Below are 17,978 nucleotides of genomic sequence, written 5' to 3'. Positions count from 1 at the left end.
CTTATATTTTTATATTTCCATATTGCTTGAGGCCAGGCAGCTTTATTTGTTGTGCATTTCATACGCAAGCTAGCTTGAAGTGCTTCACACAGTGAAGAATACATCATTCAAAGGCATTTGCAAACCAAAGAATGTGAGACTTTTTAAAGTAAAAAATTCACTAAACGAAGGTAAAGTGCAAAAAACAAGATTTGGGGAAAAAATGTGCAACAAAAAAAAACGTACAAGTGAAGTCAGAAGGAAGGTAAAAATGTTATTTGAGAATTTTAGTTTACTTTATTACGCAATTGTTAGTGACCTTATTTTTTATTGTTCACTCACAAAATACTAGATAGTTACATTTTTTTTAAAAAAAAAATGACAACTAATACTAATAACTAAGCCCATCTAGCTTCTACAGCAAGTAATTGTTCCTACATGACAACAGACCACACGTCGCTTCGTATGAGTTTGACTTGAGCACGGCCTGCGACACAAAAAATAATTGGGCCGTTTCTCATTTTGCAACTTTTTTTGTATTATATCAATTTCACCTACTTGTACTGCAGGTGAGAACATATCGACTATAGCCCGCCTAAGGCTGACAGTTTGGCATCCCTCGCGTCACGTCACGTCCCAGCTGCGGCGCCGCCACGTGAAATACGACCGTATGCGCAACACATGCTTGAAGCGCCGCCGCAGATGTCTCAAATCCCGCCGGGGATGTCACGCGCTCTGTTATGGAATACGAGAGACAGCTCATCGATTATGCTTATTTTGGAAAATGTCAGGGTGGCGAGCGGCGCGGCGCGGCGCGGCCCCGCCACGCCGTCGACCTTTGTGAACCGTGTAAATCCGTTGAGCCGCATCTGAACCGCGCGGCTCGGGAGACGGTATTGATCAGTGTTGGTTGCGGACTGAAAACCCGAGAGGAACAACATGCGGCAAAGCTTTCATGGCAGGCGGCAAAATGAAAAGGTTTGATTGTCACTGAGGTATTCACAATATTTACAGTGCGTTTTTTTAGATCTCCCAAACGTCAATAAAGAGCATCAATCTCGTGATGTTTTAAGCAACTGATATTTGAACACAAACAGAAAAAAATATACATAATAAAACAATTGTCACGGGCATATCATCTTTATCCTCTGCGAAGAACAATTCAAATGACTATGGCTTATTGGATACGGCTTTTATAAATCAAGTGTTTTCGACAGCGGACGTCAAACTCATTAATTCAAAGGCCACTATTAAAAGATATAATCATTTGACGAACATTGTAACAATCCACACGGCGCCGCCGATTGGTCACTTTTTCTTTTTCGGCTCTCAAAGGTTTTTTTTGTTTTTTTCTGGCCGTGGACCTGAGCGGTCGTGTACTGAACTGTACACTTTATCGTGATAGCGCCGAGAACTTTTTGTTGTTGTTGTCTTTTGATAAAGCAAGCACATGTGGACATTCAGCCTACTTTTGCCGGCTGCTTGGCTTTCCAGTAGTGCTCGACCGTGGCTGTCCTCGGCCCAAACCAATCGCGCATCGCAACATTCAGAAAATATTCCCATTTATTATCTTGTGTGTGTGTGTGTGTGTGTTTTTTTTATATACATAAAATCCTGACTAACAATCACATTCCAGAATGTCATTTAAGTGGTTGCAGACAAAATTCGCAACGACAAATCATTTTCCTAAAAAACTGCAGTTTGCGTTCTGCCCTCACGGGCCAGATTGGAGACCTGATGGACCGGGTTTGGCCCACGTGCCATATGTTTGACCGCATGCAACGTTGATATTTGAACCCTCAACCTCAGACGTGCAAACCTGAATTCATACCTGTCGAAGCTACTAAACAACTCTTATTCTTTTATTATGGAATTTTGGGGTTGATGGAAAGCTGTGAGTGTTTTTATTATTGTGCAAGACTTGCCCCCGCCCCCCCCCCCAACCCCCACCCCCGGGAGAATTTTGGAGATGCCGCCCATCATGCAATGACAACACAATGATGAGTTCCCCTGGCTGTGAAGCAGCACAGGAATTTCTGGGTGCAGATTGGACCACTCCTCCATCTCCCTCTCCCTCTCCCTCGCTCTCGCTCTTTCTCTCTCCTCTCGGGGCTCGCTGGTGAGAAAGCGACGAGAAGAGAAAGGGGGGAGGGTGGTCTTGCAGTAGACGCCAAGGAACAGGACTTTATTGAGGAGTAGCTGCAACGATCGAGTGTGGGGGGGGGGAAGCCCCTTGCCTTGCGGATGGTTGGAGAGGAAAGGAAGAAAGAGGAGGGGGGGGGTTGGGGGAAGAGGAAGAATATCTCGTTGAGGCAAAGAGTGACTTTGCGCTGCTAAGAGGCTGCCGGCTGCTTTGTTTAACTTGTTGATGCGACGTTATTGTGCTGTTTTATTTGCGTGTGTGTGTGTGTGTTTGTTTCAGCGCGCGCGCGCGTATGTGCCCGCAGTAAGGATAGATGGGAGGCGATACGGCAAGTAGTCTCCTGCGAGGATTTGATTAAACTCCCCGTTGAGGCAGTTTAAGGAGCAGCTTACCCTAAGGTGAGTGCTTGTTTTTTTTTGTTTTTTGTTTTTTGGGAAAGGCTCGCTCATCAGTTTGCCGCAAAGTGTCTGTCAATGCGCAGGATCGGAATATGCGTCTGGTGTGCTCACATTGTCGCCCCGCACTGCGATAACCTCGCGCGTGTCCCCCACCCAAAAGACCACCCACCCAACCCATCAACCCTCCCCAGGTCAGCATGGCAGCAGGCGTGGCGGCGTGGCTCCCGTTCGCCCGCGCGGCGGCCATCGGCTGGATGCCGGTGGCCAGCACCCCGATGCCGGTGCCGCCGCAGGACAAGCGCAAAGCCCAGGACGGGCTGATCATCCTCAACGTGAGCGGAACCCGCTTCCAGACGTGGCGGACCACGCTGGAGCGCTACCCGGACACTCTGCTGGGCAGCACCGAGAAGGACTTCTTCTTCCACGAGGAGAGCAACGAGTACTTTTTCGACCGCGACCCGGACATCTTCCGGAACATCCTGAATTTCTACCGCACGGGCAAGCTGCACTACCCGCGCCAGGAGTGCATCTCCGCCTACGACGAGGAGCTGGCGTTCTTCGGGATCATCCCGGAGATCATCGGCGACTGCTGCTACGAGGAGTACAAGGACCGGCGGCGCGAGAACGCCGAGCGGCTGCAGGACGACGAGGAGATGGACGGCAGCAACGACGCGGCGCCCGTCAACCTGACGGCGCGGGAGTACCTGTGGCGCGCCTTCGAGAACCCGCACACCAGCACGCTGGCGCTGGTCTTCTACTACGTCACCGGCTTCTTCATCGCCATCTCGGTCATGGCCAACGTGGTGGAGACGGTGCCGTGCGGCTCGCTGCCCAACCGCGCCAAGGAGATGTCGTGCGGCGACCGCTACGCGCTGGCCTTCTTCTGCCTGGACACGGCGTGCGTCATGATCTTCACCGTCGAGTACCTGCTGCGCCTCGTGGCCGCGCCCAGCCGCTACAAGTTCATGAAGAGCGTGATGAGCGTCATCGACGTGGTGGCCATCATGCCCTACTACATCGGCCTGGTCATGACCGACAACGACCAGGTGAGCGGCGCCTTCGTCACGCTGCGCGTCTTCCGGGTCTTCCGGATTTTCAAGTTCTCGCGCCACTCGGCGGGCCTGCGCATCCTGGGCTACACGCTGAAGAGCTGCGCTTCCGAGCTGGGCTTCCTGCTCTTCTCGCTCACGATGGCCATCATCATCTTCGCCACCGTCATGTTCTACGCCGAGAAGGGTTCGACCGCCAGCAAGTTCACCAGCATCCCCGCCGCCTTCTGGTACACCATCGTCACCATGACCACGCTGGGGTAGGTTTGGCTTTCTTTCTTTCTTTTTTTGCTCGCATTATTATTATTCTTATTATTTTTATTATTATTACACATCAGCATCCCAAATTTGGGGATGCTTGTATTTCGTACAGAACAGCGGAATGAAAAATGAGCTCATAGAGTGACATTAGTCGTATAAAGGTCTCACAACTTTAACTAGCCAAGGCACAAACCTGCTTTTCATTAGGAATGCATTCAAATGTTGGAATAAAAGCAAATTGTACAAAAACCAAAGCAACGTTCCCCGTAGCAAATCATGTCAATCCAATTCATCCGTGCCAGAAAATATTAATAAAACTACAAATTCAGAAAAAAAAAATTAAATAAACATTAATGACAAATAAATTGGATAAATGAACATCACTTTTTTTCCTTTATTGATCACATTAACATTTAGGCCAATACAAAAGCATGAACTGGTTAAAAAAAAAAAAAGTTGAGTGAACTCAAAATTTCAAGGAAGCAAACTTTGATCAAATGTCAAGTTGGACAGTTCAACAAAATATTTCAAGCGTTGCTGCTGTGAAAATCATCCCTTCCGCGTTTCACAACAAACAAATGAAGACTTTACAGAAGTAAATGTTTCTTTTGTATCATCCCTCAACTTAAAGATAGAAATACAAATAACTCCGCAAATTGTTTGCGAGCGATCAACTTGCTTGTTTTTATATATATATATAACAAACACACACACACACACGCCATACACACTGCAGCTGAGTACATGCTAGGTGACACTTGTGACAACGTGCTTTGTGCGGGTGCTGGATTCCAGGAAGTGAGTTTGGCACAAACCATTTTCAACTTTACGAAAACAGAGTGGAAAATGGGACAAATGTCGACCAAAAAATGAAATAAATACATTGGAAAAGCGATCTCTGGGACTACGTCAACCGAGGTTCCAATGTATTTGACAAAAACATCTCACGGCGTCCCCCATCTGACAAAAAATGTCACAAAATGTGGAGAAACGGGTTCATTATGTACCTTCTGCCATCTTGTCTTCTGTCGCTCTGCCTGCCGCTGGCATTCAGATAAGGTGAACAAAGAGACGCCGCTTGGAGTAAAGAAGTCATTTTTGGGAGCAGAAAGTGAAATGTGATCATTTTCCATTTCTTATTTCATATTTGTTAGATGCATTTACATTTGTGGCCTACAATCACGTATTTATTTGTGCTGTTTTGATGTTAGCAATGGCCCGCGATGACCTCGTTTGTGCAGCTGCGTAAGAATGAGAATGAGAATGAGAATGAGAATGAGAATGGCACGCTCAACTACTGACGTACTTTGTTTTTCATTTGACTGAGGATAATGGATTGGTAGATAGATGGTTGTTTAATGTTATGTTTTTCCATTAAAAACAAAATTTTTTGGAATTATGACTAGATTGTTTGCAGAGGCTACTGACAGACTGTGGCACATTCAGACTATGAAATTCCTTCTTTTTTTTTTGTTTACAACAACTTTGGACCCCCTGCAGAGGTCAACCATGAAATCTGTGTATTAATATACAATATATATTTATGCATACAAATAGTGCTGTTTAGAGGCCAAGTTGCTCTTTTCTGGCTGCCATTCAAAATGACTGACATGCCATTTGATTTCCATTGAACCTACGAGGCGGTTATGATCGACCCCTACATGAACTCTGCCTAGCAACAAGTGGCCATGACCAGCAAAAAGAAACCAAGCAATCCATTTAATTTATGTTTCTGCGTCTATACTGGACAGCCAAAAGCATATATTGTATACGTTTCAGTTAAGTAGTCGAATCATTCATGAATCATTTACAACATTTCTGTTGACAGACCAATTGGAATTTAAATAAATGTGCATCAGTCAGCAAGAGAGGATTCAATCGTGTATGCACCAAGCTAGATATAGAATCTAAATTTGAATATTTGTTCAGTGAAATTCTATTTATTTATTTGCTCCCAACAGTCGATTCTCTTCACTCGGTAATGTTTCTCTTGGACTCACTGCTTCCAGTATGTGTATGTGAGATTATTTTGACTCAGAATTTTGTTTTTAAATCTGAAAAACAGGGAAAGGGGGGATTATTTTTTTTAAACAGGGAAAAAATTACTCAGTTTTTGTTTTTTTTTTACCTCTGAACTCCAAGTGAAAAAATAATCCCCCCCCCCCCCCCCCTGTTTTTCTGAGTAAAATTTCCCCCTGCTTTTCTTAATACCCACCCCCCCCCACACACACACACACACACACACATTTTTTTAAATATTTTTTTATGGCCGTAAAAGATATTCAGTAAAACAGACAATAAAATAAAAAAACACAAAAATAACAAAGGCCCCCACCCCCCCAAATTTGTCAGAAAAACTTTTTTTTTCAAGTAAATCCATATGTTATTAATCAAAATATGAATTATGAATTGCTTACGATGACGGACGTGGCACAGATGCACATTGCATCTTTGTAAAATATTCATGTTTTTTTTTAATTGCCATATGACAACAGTGGTGGTTTTAAAGGTGGATTTAAGAGCCAATTTAAAGCCCAGGTAGCAAATAGTGCTTGCTTATTGTCTTCAGCCAATCGGAGAGCTCGCTGGGTGCAACAGATTGTACATGGAAATGGACTTGTTTCCCAATTTGCCCTCTCGGGTTCATGAAAGCATTATTTTATACCCCCCCCCCCCACACACACACACTAAATGTCTGAGTAAGACTCAGGTACAGCGCGAGCTCCACTATGTGCTGAAGTGGCTTCAAATAATTAAACAGGCATAAAACGATGACATGTTGCTGGTTTCAAAATTAATTTGTGCACGTATGTCCGCGTGGCCCTCAGCTTGCACCCCCCCCCCCCCGTGGGCAAGTTGGCGTTGTTATTCACGTCATGACCACATCATTCAGCACGGCTCGCCCTCATGGGTGCTGAAAAGTTGTGTCGCTGTTCCGACAGGCTGCCATCTGCTTTCCCCCCCCCCCCCTTCTTTCTTTCTTTCTTTTTTTTTTTTTTTCAAACCTCCTGGAAACAATAAAGAACGCGGGTTTGGCTGCCTGGAGCGTGATTGCTGGTTATACAGTAGGGGGAATAATAATCAGATCATTGTTAAAAAATGATTTGTGTTTAAAAATATCTTTCCGGGTAGCTGCACTCTGCCTCCTCTGGGCTTGATGGCACACATGTATTTATTTTTTTATTTTTTTTTTAGCAAAGGCAGGATAAACATTGCAAAATTGCCACAACCTGTGCATGCTGATTATCACTGTAGATTAGATCAGGTACATTTTTGAGCCACTGGACAAACTTTCTATTATTAGTTCAACTGATGCACGCTCGATAACACCAAGGTGAGTTTAGAGTTGCCACTGGGCATATTTTCAAAAAGAATACTCACTGGCCACATTATTAGGTACACCAGCATAGTCCACAATTTAGTCGTAAATGCAAACAGCAGTCCCATTTCAACTTGTCACTAATAGTAAAGCTGACAGAGAGCTCTTAAATTCGTTTTTTTTGTGGTTGTTATGTATAACTTTCGCAATGGCTGTCATTAGAATTAGAATTAATGTTGTGCCAGTGAGTGTAAAACAAATCTGCATTGTGGAGGATGCGCTCCAAACCAATACATTCGTGAAAAAAAAAAAAAAAAAGTTTCAAAACTAGGGTTGTTCGATACCACTTTTTTTTAGACCGATACTTAAATCTTCAATACGGATACCACGTTCCGATACCATTAGTACTTATGATACATACAATTTCCCCCAAAAACATAATAGATATATGTATTTTTTTAAAAGACCCATATATCACAATTATAGCAAAAATGGCTTGAAATTAATGGCAATTATGTATTTTTAATTTGCTCATAAAAGTAATTTTGCATGGAGCACACAATAAAATAAAATTTAAAAAAAGATGACTTTAACTGAAGACTTGTATGCTCTCTTACCCCTGTGGCGGTCAATAAATGCAAAATAATCATTGAAGCATTTAGTTCATCGATATATGTCACCAGTACCGATATCATGAAATGTGTCCCGGTATCAGCCCGATGCCTGGTATCGGTACTCTCCCATCCCTTTTTAAAACCATCCCACCCGAATTTAACCTTGTCAATAACTAGAGCTGTCAATTAATTACAATTTAACTTACGATTAATTGCAAATTAATCACAAATTTTGTATTTGTTGTAAATGTACAATAAAAGGATATCTTTTTAACACAGTGGACAAATATGCTTACCTTGCGCAAAAATGTTTCTTATTTAAATTATATAGTATGTTACTTTTTTTTTTTTTTTTTTTTAGAAAAAGGCATATTTTTCCAACAAGGATGCTAACGATGCTGATTAACTTATTCATTGCCAGCCCGGTAAAAATGGATTTCTGACGTCTATAATCGTCAATGGCAGTGAATGTGTTCAAATGAGTCACTCGTATATTGTACAGTATTTTTCCTCTATATGTGTTCAAATGCGCTTGTATTATTTTAAAAGTATGTTTAACTCATTCACTCCCAGGCATTTTCACTGAAGCAACCCTATTCGCTCCTGACTGTTTTACTGGATTTTGACTGATTTTGCAGGGCAAACAGAATATTGTGTTCTATTGCTATAAAAAACATCATAAAAACAGCTACCAAAAGAAAGATTAGAGTCTCTTCTTTCATCAGGAAAAAAAAAATCTGCATCTGTTTCCGTTTTGCAGCAATTAGAATTTAGAATATGGCTAAGTTTCATCAATATTCACATTCCTGGTAAAAAAAAAAAAAAAAAAAAGTCAAAAAGAGCTTGTTGCAACATAGCCCCGGTTGATCGCTTGTACTCTGCTGCCACCTGCTGGCCGTTTTTTTGTAATAACTTCCACTGCTTTAAGCAACCTCTTCAGGTCAGAGGCTGCATATTTTTTGGGACCCTGGCAATATTTCAAATAGAATGTTTGGTTTTTTTTAAATACATTTTTGGGAGCAAATGAGTTAAAGACCGTCAAAACAATTAATTGTCGCAAATGCTATAAAACAAGCCTATTCAAATAGTATTTCTATATCACAGATTTCACTTATCACGTGGGTGGCCCTGCGACGGGTGGGGGGGGGGGGTGTTGTTGGGGGGGGGGGGTTATTCCAATCTAAGTAAAGACACTCTTGCACTCACCACAAGTCAATCATGAAAGAAGATGACATCTGGACCCTAATGAGCGATCCGCCCGATCCAGGGAGCGCCGCTCAGAAGTGGATGCCGCCGCGGCACCGGCTCGGCTCGGCGTCGCGACCCGCTGCACAGATAAAAGATGACTGGTGTCTAAGGGAGCGCTTATCGATGGGGCGCAAAGGAGATATGGCCGCTTCACCTCCTGATCCCTTTTGTTTCTTTCGCGGCACTTGACAAAACGCATCCTGCTCCACTGAAAGCGCCGCCGGCGGCGAATGCAGACGTTTGTGTCACTGGGTCGTGATCCACGACGGACGAGCTCAGCACAAATCAGGCAGGGATGCAGCAGCTGCACGGTCCAGAACACTGTAAAAAATAAAAAACAAAAACCTTTGAGCTTTTTATTTGATACCCAGCGGGAGGACCAAGCACTAGTACAATGACTGGGGCGCCCTTTGAGACTCTTTTGTGATTCATTTGAATAAAATTTGACTTTTTTTGAATAGTAAAACAAATGTTTTAAAATAGGGGCTAAAACTTTATTACTAAAATTTTAGCCCCTATTTTATGACGTTTCTCCACATTAGCAGGGCGACGACTATGTCACAATTCAAGCTAGTTAACGTCCAGTATTACTAGTGACGCGCTAGATGTTAATTAATTGAATTTTACTAGTAGTGCTAGTAGCACAGTTGATAACTAGTAGTTTTGCTTCACTAGTAACTTTTAGTTATCCTAATATGCCAAGATTGTTGACTTGCGTTGAATGTCAAGTACAGTCAACAAATGTGCGCCATCCTTGATATCCAGCTAAACATATTCAATCCCAGCCATTTTCACTGAAGCAACCTCCCTCGCTCCCGGCTGTTTTACTGGATTTTGATCGATTTTGCCACGGAATATTGTGTTCTATTGCGGTTTGAAAAAAAAACAAGGAACCTACCAAAAGAAAGATTAGAGTCTCTTTTTTTCATTTGTATGTTTCTGTTTTGCAGCAATTAGCATTAGAATATAGCTAAGTTTCATCATTATTCACAAACCTGTTGAAAACACTGGGGAAAAGAGCTTGTTGTAACATAGCCCTGGCTGATCTCTTATACCCTGCTGCCACCTGCTGGCCATTTTTTGTAATAACTACCATTGCTTGAAGGCACCTCTTCATGCCAGAAGCTGCATCAAAAAACATAAAAAAGTTACAAATACGTTTTTGGGAGTGAAGGACAAAGTATTGAAAGACCTTAAAATGGAAATCAAGGACATTGAAAACGTGATCAACTTAAGGTAAACTGTTTCTCAGAGCCGATCCTCGAGCACCCCTATCCGGCTTGTTTTCCATGTCTCCCCAGCCAACACAGCTGAAGATCGTTATCAGGCTTCGTGCAGAGCTTGCTCATTAGCTAGCCGTTTGAAAGACCCGTGTTGGCTGTGGGAGACATGGAAAACAGGCTGGATAAGGGTACGCGAGGACCAGGGTCGAGAACCGCTGTGCTAGCGCACACAGAAGGCTTTGATGCCGCCGCTGAACTGGAGAGAATGCTTCAAGCAACGGTAGTTATTACATAAACGGCCAGTGGGTAGCAGCAGAGTATAAGAGATCAACCAGGGCCATGTTGCAAACAAGCTCTTTCCCCCACTGTTCTAAACAGATTTGTGAATAATGATGAAACTTAAGTTATATTCTAATGCTAAACGCTGCAAAACGGAAACAGATACAAATATACTTTTTTCTCTAATCTTTTTTTTTTTTGGTAGGTTCCATGTTTTTATAGCAATGGAAAACAATATTCTGTGGGCCTTGCCAAATCAGTCAATCCAGTAAAGCAGCCAGGAGCGAAGGGGGTTGCTTCGGTGAAAATGGCTGGGAGTGAATGAGTTAAATTGATGTGCACAAATGAGCAAACAGAAGTAAATACAAAAGTAGCGAGAAGTGCAAAGGCCGGAAATTGATATGAAAATGACCAAAGTCGACGTTTGTCTCGTTTTCTTGAAGCTTCGTTTCCATCTCTTTATTTCTCATCCATTTGACTGTGGCCAAGGCGGCCGGCGTCCACCCTGGACTGGTTGCCAGCCAACTGCAGTTACTTTTTGTTGAATTATACAGCGGTTCGCTTACTTTTGCATGGCAGTTGACAGAGCGTAAAAAATGTTACTTAAAAGCGTCCAGTTAATCAAAGTTTTATGATGGCGATAATTTGAGCCTGGAACAAATTCAAACACTTATCATCATTTCCTCCTAGGAAAAATTGTCGGACGTCAACCAACGGCGGCCTGATTGAGAGAAGCCATCTTTTCTGCTCAAGTTGACATTTTTTAAAATGCCAGAAACAACAAATACAGAAAAGTTGACGTTTTATCACGAGCTATCTTTTTTCCCTTCGTTTTTCTTCGTGCTGTCGTCTTTTCCGAATCTCATCCAGTGTTTTATCCACAGATTTAACTTTCCCACAGATTGACTCTCACATTGTGTTTCTCCTTATGATATTCCCATTTCTTTCCTGTAACTCAGTAGTAAGTGTGATTGCCTCTTCCACTGACACTTCCAATGCCATCACTTTGAGCTTCATTTTGCGCTTGCGGTGCACACATTTTCCATTATGAAAAGCATCGGTTCACGCGAAAGTGCAAAAACTAGGGCTGGAGTACTGACACCTATCTGGTAACATATCGGGCAGAAACCGGCCTTATTTCAAAGTATCAGATACTCGTGAAATATCCCGATACCAGCCACTGATACTAGCGAATTTGCTGTTGAAAACGTATGTCGATTCAGAATTTTCCCATTCGAGTCAGAACACGTCAGAGCATATTTTTGCCAGAGAGATTTACACTCATTGGTTTGGAAACATATAAACACTTTTCTAGTGTTAGAGTTAACACTACACTGGGGATTTTGCTGTGTACCACTTACAGGGATGTGATTTGACCAAAGTGAAATTATCTGAAAATTTAGCCGGGGGTCTTGGGGCCGCTGGCACTCGCTCATGGGTTTTCCGTGTTTTTAAGTACTTTCAATGCACTGACATGACAAAGAAATAGACAAAACAACAGCATAAATTTTCAATGTATATTGAACTATCCCATATAAAATGGCAGTTTTAGTCAACTCAAAATCAGTCACATTCAAAAACATTGGACTGCCTTTGCTTTTAGAAACTATCACTGAGAATATCATCATATCTAACTAATGTGATTACTAAGTTAACACATAAATAATGTTGAGGGGTTCAAATTTCATGAACAAATAATTGTATCATGACCAAATGAAAAGTAACTCATATTAGAGCATACCACAAATGTCTTTGTTATAGCAGAAGATGTTATCTGTCGGAGTCATGTGCATACACAATGAACTACTATATATATTTAAAAAAAAAAAAATCTCAATTTTTTTTTTTTGGGGGGGAGATAAAAAAAAAAAGCGGAATTCCGCGAATTAGCGGAAAAATCACATCCCTGCACTTACCAGAGCAACGTGTAGTTTAAGTTACATTTTTAACATTAACACTCGTGTAGAGTACTTTCAACATTACTCAGTATTTACCAGTGTAGCTTTTTAACACTGGTTAAGTGTGAAAAAAGTAACACTTTGAAAAGTGTCAGATTTACACTCATTGGTGTGAACACGTATAAACATTTTTCTAGTGTTAGAGTTAACACACTCAGTGTTAATCTAACACTGCCGATTTTGCTGTACACCCATAACTAGTTATGTTAACGCAGTGCTAGCAACAAACCAAAAGGAGTTTGAAAACTTGGACATCCCACCTGAGCGATAAACTAGCTTAGCGCTAGCTTAAGTTAGGCTAGTAGCAACATGGATGGATTTAAAATGAGAGCAAAGAGAAAGCCTGGAGGTTAAAGTAAGTTATTTGAACTCAAATGGTTAAGCCCTAGTGTAGGCTCCACTCGGGGAACTATTGGTGGTATTTGTGCTTGAGCACGTAGTTTAATCTTGATTGTCATTGGCTGTCGCATGAAGCGAGGCAAAAAAAAAAAACGTCGTTTTCCACCAGTAAGCTTCAAATACTAATGTGATCAGGGAAAACCAGTTATTCTGCCGGTTGTTCCCGGGCTCAGCATGCAGGGACCATTGATCCAGCATCTGACCAACAGTCAGATATGAATCCAGCAGTCTTTCTTTGCAACGCGCGGCAAATAAGCTCTAGCGGGGCGCTACTGGCTGGCGGGAGGGAGGGAGGTAGGGAGGGAGGGAGGGAGGGAGGGAGGGAGCCCGCGTTTGGAACCTTTTCAAAAGCTTCCACCGTAAGTCTGGTAGTCAATGATGCTTTGTGGCCGCCCGCTATCATGATGCCTTTCCACTACATATACTTTCAATTTCCCTTACGCGCACCCCGTGAAAGTTAAGACAGTGGCGTGCATTCTGCAACCGCCCCCCCCACCCCCCCCCCCCCCCACTGATGCCTCATTGATTGTGCTTAAGCAGACGTGCAGACGTTGGGAGAGCAGGGGTTCCTGTTCGGAGGCACTTGGCAGGCAGCCTGGATGAAAAGGACCAGCGGAGAATCAATAGCGCCGTGCAGCTGCGTGTCACGCCTCCGTGTATCTGGCGCTCGGAGCCACCGAGCGCCGGACACCGCCCTCTTACGCTGCTTATTTATTGGCCATATGATGAGAAGTGGAGCCATCCGGGCTTCTTTGTGACGCCTCTGGGCTTTTTGCTGGCCATTTGCGTCCACCTCATTTTCTTTTTTATGAAGCATTTTTGCTGTGTTAATGCAAATGTAATGAAACTTCCCCGGGGGAGGGCATTTTTTGGCCAATTTTCTTTTCTGCTTCCAACTTCAGATCTTTAAATATCTGTCATACGTTAAATTGGACCTTTTGCCTCTTAGCTAGTTTTGGCCGATGGAAACCCATGAAAACTACATTTTAAATTTAATATTTACTTGGTTGAATCACAAAATGTATGCAAAATGATTTCATTGTGTGCTACAGGAAGCTACTTTACCTACTTGCACATTTGCCAAGCGATTATAAACAATTTCAGAAATTAAGGATATGCGTGCTATTATTTCATAAAATAAAATAAAATAAAAAGTTCCACATTATTTCTATTCCACAATCATTTTTCAAAATACATTTTTCGCATTTTCCTACAATAAAATTCTCCTATTAGGGGCGTATTCTACAGGATTGCTTTCTCCTTCCACATTTCTCAACCAATTCAAACCACTCCATTTGACACATATTTCTTTATAAGTTTTTTTTAATACTTTGTCCTGCACTCCCAAAAACGGATTTTGTGTGTTTTTTTTTATGCTAGAGCATACAGAAGGCTTTGATGCAGCTTCTGACATGAAGAGGTCGCCAAAAGCAATGGTAGTTATTACAAAAAAAAACGGCCAGCAGGTGCCAGCAGAGTATAAGAGATCAAAAAGCTCTTTTTGTCAGTGTTTTCAACAGATGTGTGAATAATGATTAAACTTAGCTATATTCTTATGCTAGTTGCTGCAAAATGGAAACAGATATAATTATAGCTTTTTTTTTTCCTGATGAAAGAAGAGACTCTAATCTTTGTGTTGGTGGGTTCCATGTTTTTCTAGCAATAGAACACAATATTCAGTTGGCCTAGGAAAATCAGTCAAAATCCAGTAAAACAGCCGGGAGCAAAGGGGGTTGCTTCAGTGAAAATGGCTGCCAGTGAATGAGTTAATATGCAATTATATTTGTCAAGGTCCTCTTTTCAAGTATTTTTTAACAAACACAAGCAATAAAATAAATCAGATTTATTATACATCAATATTGCAATATATACATATAAATAAAGTCTAGTGATCCACCAAAACGAAGCAGGTTCCCGCCAGCCCAGCACAAATTGCAGCCTTTGCAATTTGAAAACTGCATCTTCTACGACTCGATTTAAATTGAATTAATCGCTGCGCCCTCCTTTGAACTGAAAGCACGACTGGCTGATTCTCAAAGCATCCCGACAGAAACGATACGGTCGGCCTTCATATGAGAGTGGAATCAGATGTTGCAGTGTTTGCTTGTTTTCCTCCAGACGCTCCGCGCGGTCGAGGCGAATTAGCTGCTGAGGGACTTTTTTTGTTGCGGCGGATCTTTTAAGTGATTTAAGGTGTAATGGAGTGCACTGCTGAGAGCAGCTGTGAAAACAGCGGAAATCAAGCGCAGCCCACAAGGGAGCTGGAGTGGGGAGAACTTACTGAGGCCTGGCGTGGTGGCGGGTACGGACGGACGGACAGACAGACAGATACACACAAAAGTACTTTTCATGAACCGCACATACCCTACCCTTTGCCCTTGTTTTTTTGCCTTAAATTCTGTTAGCTTAATGCTAACACATATTTGGAAATGCCATAGACGAACGACACAAACTAAAGAATAGCTTCTGTGTTGCGGTGTTAGAACAGATATTTGAATACAAACAGTGTCCGCACAGACAGATAATATAACAATGAAGAAAAAAAAAAAAAAAAACAATACTCACAAAAATCTATTTGTTATCGTCTGCGGAGAATGACTAACATCACCGCAGTAGTCCAGTGTTGCATGTGGGCTTAATAACGCCGTCCGTCCGTCACAGCGCTAGTCGTCAGTGAGGTCTCCGAGGTGCGGACAACTTAATTTTCTCTTCCTCCTCTGACTGACATTTGTATTAAGTGTGCAAATGTAAACGGACGCGGCGATGTGACTCGTTACGAGGCACGTTAACTTCCGACTCGGTTGGCAAACTTTCGCATTCACGACAAGCGACAATTACGGTGGCCCTGACATGTCAAAAGGCTTCGTTCTCAGTTAAAGTTTTGTGATCTGAAGAATTTTAACCCTGGAGAACCCACGGGGTCAAATTTGGCCCCTATAAATTCTGCTACTCAAATAAGAAAGACCTTTTTTTTTTTTAACAAATTTAACTTCAAAAGTCCAGAGTGCCACTTCTGACCCCTGCATGGGGCCATCTAGTGGATGAATATTGCACTTACATGAGCCAGAGTGGTGGTGACAAGATGGCTGGCAACAAACATGCTGTTTTGTTGAGCTGGAAATCAATCCAAACAAAACCATCTTCTCAGCAAACCATCAGATGGTAAAATTGTGGTTTTTTTTGTTAATCTATTTCATATCATGTTGCAGAATGCCTAGGAGTATGTTTTATATATATATTTTTTTGATAAATTAGCAACTCTGAGCTAGTTCAAAAACAAGGGTTAAAATTGAAAAAACATATATTTTGGTGTTCAGTGAACTTATAGCAGTCATTTAATGTATAATTCATAATTTTCCAAAGAAGAAAAGGGTTCTTGGGGTCTCCAGGGTTAATATTGTCTAATATTTAGCTATGTGGTGTCGATCTTGAAGAAATGCCGATACAATTGATGTCGGTTGAGGCAGCGACAGGCCGGGGAGCCAACCAACATCTACAGAGGAAGAGTTGGTGTAGTAATAACTAGCGCTGCAGCTAACGAATATTTTAAGAACAGATTAATCTATTGATTACGTTTTCAGTTAATTCAATCAAATAGGAAAACACATTTTGGTTTTTATACCTTTGTTCAAAAACAGGATATCGTTTCAAATTGACAGTGCAGCAAATGCGCAAACAAATTGAATATGATTCAGTTACTGGTTGAGTCTGCAAAAGTTGGATCGTTGCTAACCAAACTAAAGCCGTTTTTGTAAACATTTTATTTTGACTAACCACAAAGTCTATTTTCATTAAGGACGACAGAAATGTGAGAATCTTTACTATTGACAGGCGGCTGTAATTAATTTGAATGAACTACACAAAGTGCAATTTCTTCAGAAATTGCGTGAGAATGCTGAAAAGCTGAATGCTATTAGCTAAATGCTAAGATTTGAATGCATGTGCTTATGAAGTCAATTGAAAGATAAATGATGTGGAAATTACACATTTTTAATTGTACTTAAATGACAAATGAATAAAAGGAAAACTTGCAAAAAAAAAACTTGAAAACTTCAATCTGTTTTGAGTGGGAAATCGAACCATCGAATGTACTCAAATCTGGCCCACGCGGGGCCTGAACCCTGGTTCCCGTGGTGGGAGGCGATTGTTCAAATTCATGGCTAATGGCGTATTTATTTAGAAAATCGAACACACATTTCATCATTTCAGTGAAATTATAATCCATTTCCTGATATGATAGTCAGTTGGTAAACATGTAGATCACTTAGCATAACGGCCATGGATATATTTGCAATGTACAATCAGAGGTGGGATTCGAACCTGCCTATTTTTTGAAGCAAGTTGAAATTTGAACGGTGTAAATCGGAAACATTATGTGCGAATATTATTTGTGAGCAAAAAAAAGTGCGGAGAATAAAAATCCCAATTTGCACACAATTAAAGAATTTTACTCATGTTTGTAACGTTTAGCGCCATCTTCTGTAAAATCAAGTTCATCGTTAACAGGTCTTTAAATTCCACAATTATTGGGCAACACCGGCCAACGTTGGCATCATAAATACGGATGCGCGTCGTCATTTTGGATTGTTGGACATGTGACCAACGTGGCAAAGTCATTCAACGCAATTGACGGCCTCTGGTTTTGCGTGCGTTGCGACTCCACCCATCAAACGCGACTCGCCGAGTGAGGCCTATAAAGCTCTCAGGGCGCGATTTATGTCACGGCAAAGGCAAGGTTAACAGACACGGGGGGGGGGGGGCACCGCAGGGCCCATAAAAGTCCAAGCATTATCATACACGCTCGTTTGACACCCCGACCCCGATGTCATCGCAACCTTACATGCAAAGGTCACGACCCGTGCACGGCCCACATGAAATGGACGGAGAGCCTTCCTGAGGGACTTTGACAAAAATCTGCACGCCGGAGATAACAAACGCCACTTGTGGCTTGATAAGTTGCAATACCCTCTGGCAGGTACGGGTGGAGATTTGATTTTCATTTCCCCCTAAAAACTAAGTTCTATAAACAGTCCATGCCAGTGGAGGGAAGCAACTAAGCACTAAATATTTTATTACAGTGCTTAATTCAATTTTTTTTGGCATCTTAT

The 17,978-nt window shown here is 42.0% G+C and overlaps 1 protein-coding gene and 1 long non-coding RNA gene across 4 annotated transcripts in view; one reads left to right on the top strand and one right to left on the bottom strand.

The window, feature by feature from the left end:
* Window positions 1–1,994: 1,994 nt before the first annotated feature.
* LOC144053400 (A-type voltage-gated potassium channel KCND2-like) overlaps window positions 1,995–17,978 on the top strand; it is a 73,427-nt gene continuing 57,443 nt past the window's right edge. For 2 of the 3 annotated variants that reach the window (XM_077567812.1, XM_077567810.1), the window contains exons 1-2: window positions 1,995–2,520; window positions 2,712–3,829. In XM_077567812.1, coding sequence (XP_077423938.1) covers window positions 2,718–3,829 — 1,112 coding nt within the window. In that variant the 5' untranslated portion in view covers window positions 1,995–2,520; window positions 2,712–2,717. Of the gene's footprint in view, window positions 2,521–2,680; window positions 3,830–17,978 lie in introns of all 3 variants that reach the window. The other variant, XM_077567811.1, reaches the window with a different exon arrangement.
* LOC144053410 (uncharacterized) lies at window positions 4,196–9,092 on the bottom strand. Its single transcript, XR_013294417.1, has 2 exons — window positions 8,970–9,092; window positions 4,196–5,071 (listed from the first exon to the last, which is right to left on the bottom strand). It is a non-coding gene; the product is annotated as an uncharacterized LOC144053410 (long non-coding RNA).

The sequence above is a fragment of the Vanacampus margaritifer genome, chromosome 6 (genome assembly GCF_051991255.1).
Source record: "Vanacampus margaritifer isolate UIUO_Vmar chromosome 6, RoL_Vmar_1.0, whole genome shotgun sequence".
Taxonomy (NCBI): Eukaryota; Metazoa; Chordata; class Actinopteri; order Syngnathiformes; family Syngnathidae; genus Vanacampus; species Vanacampus margaritifer.
The sequence above is the reverse complement of the archived record's forward strand: the minus strand, read 5'-3'. Positions and strand labels throughout refer to the sequence as shown.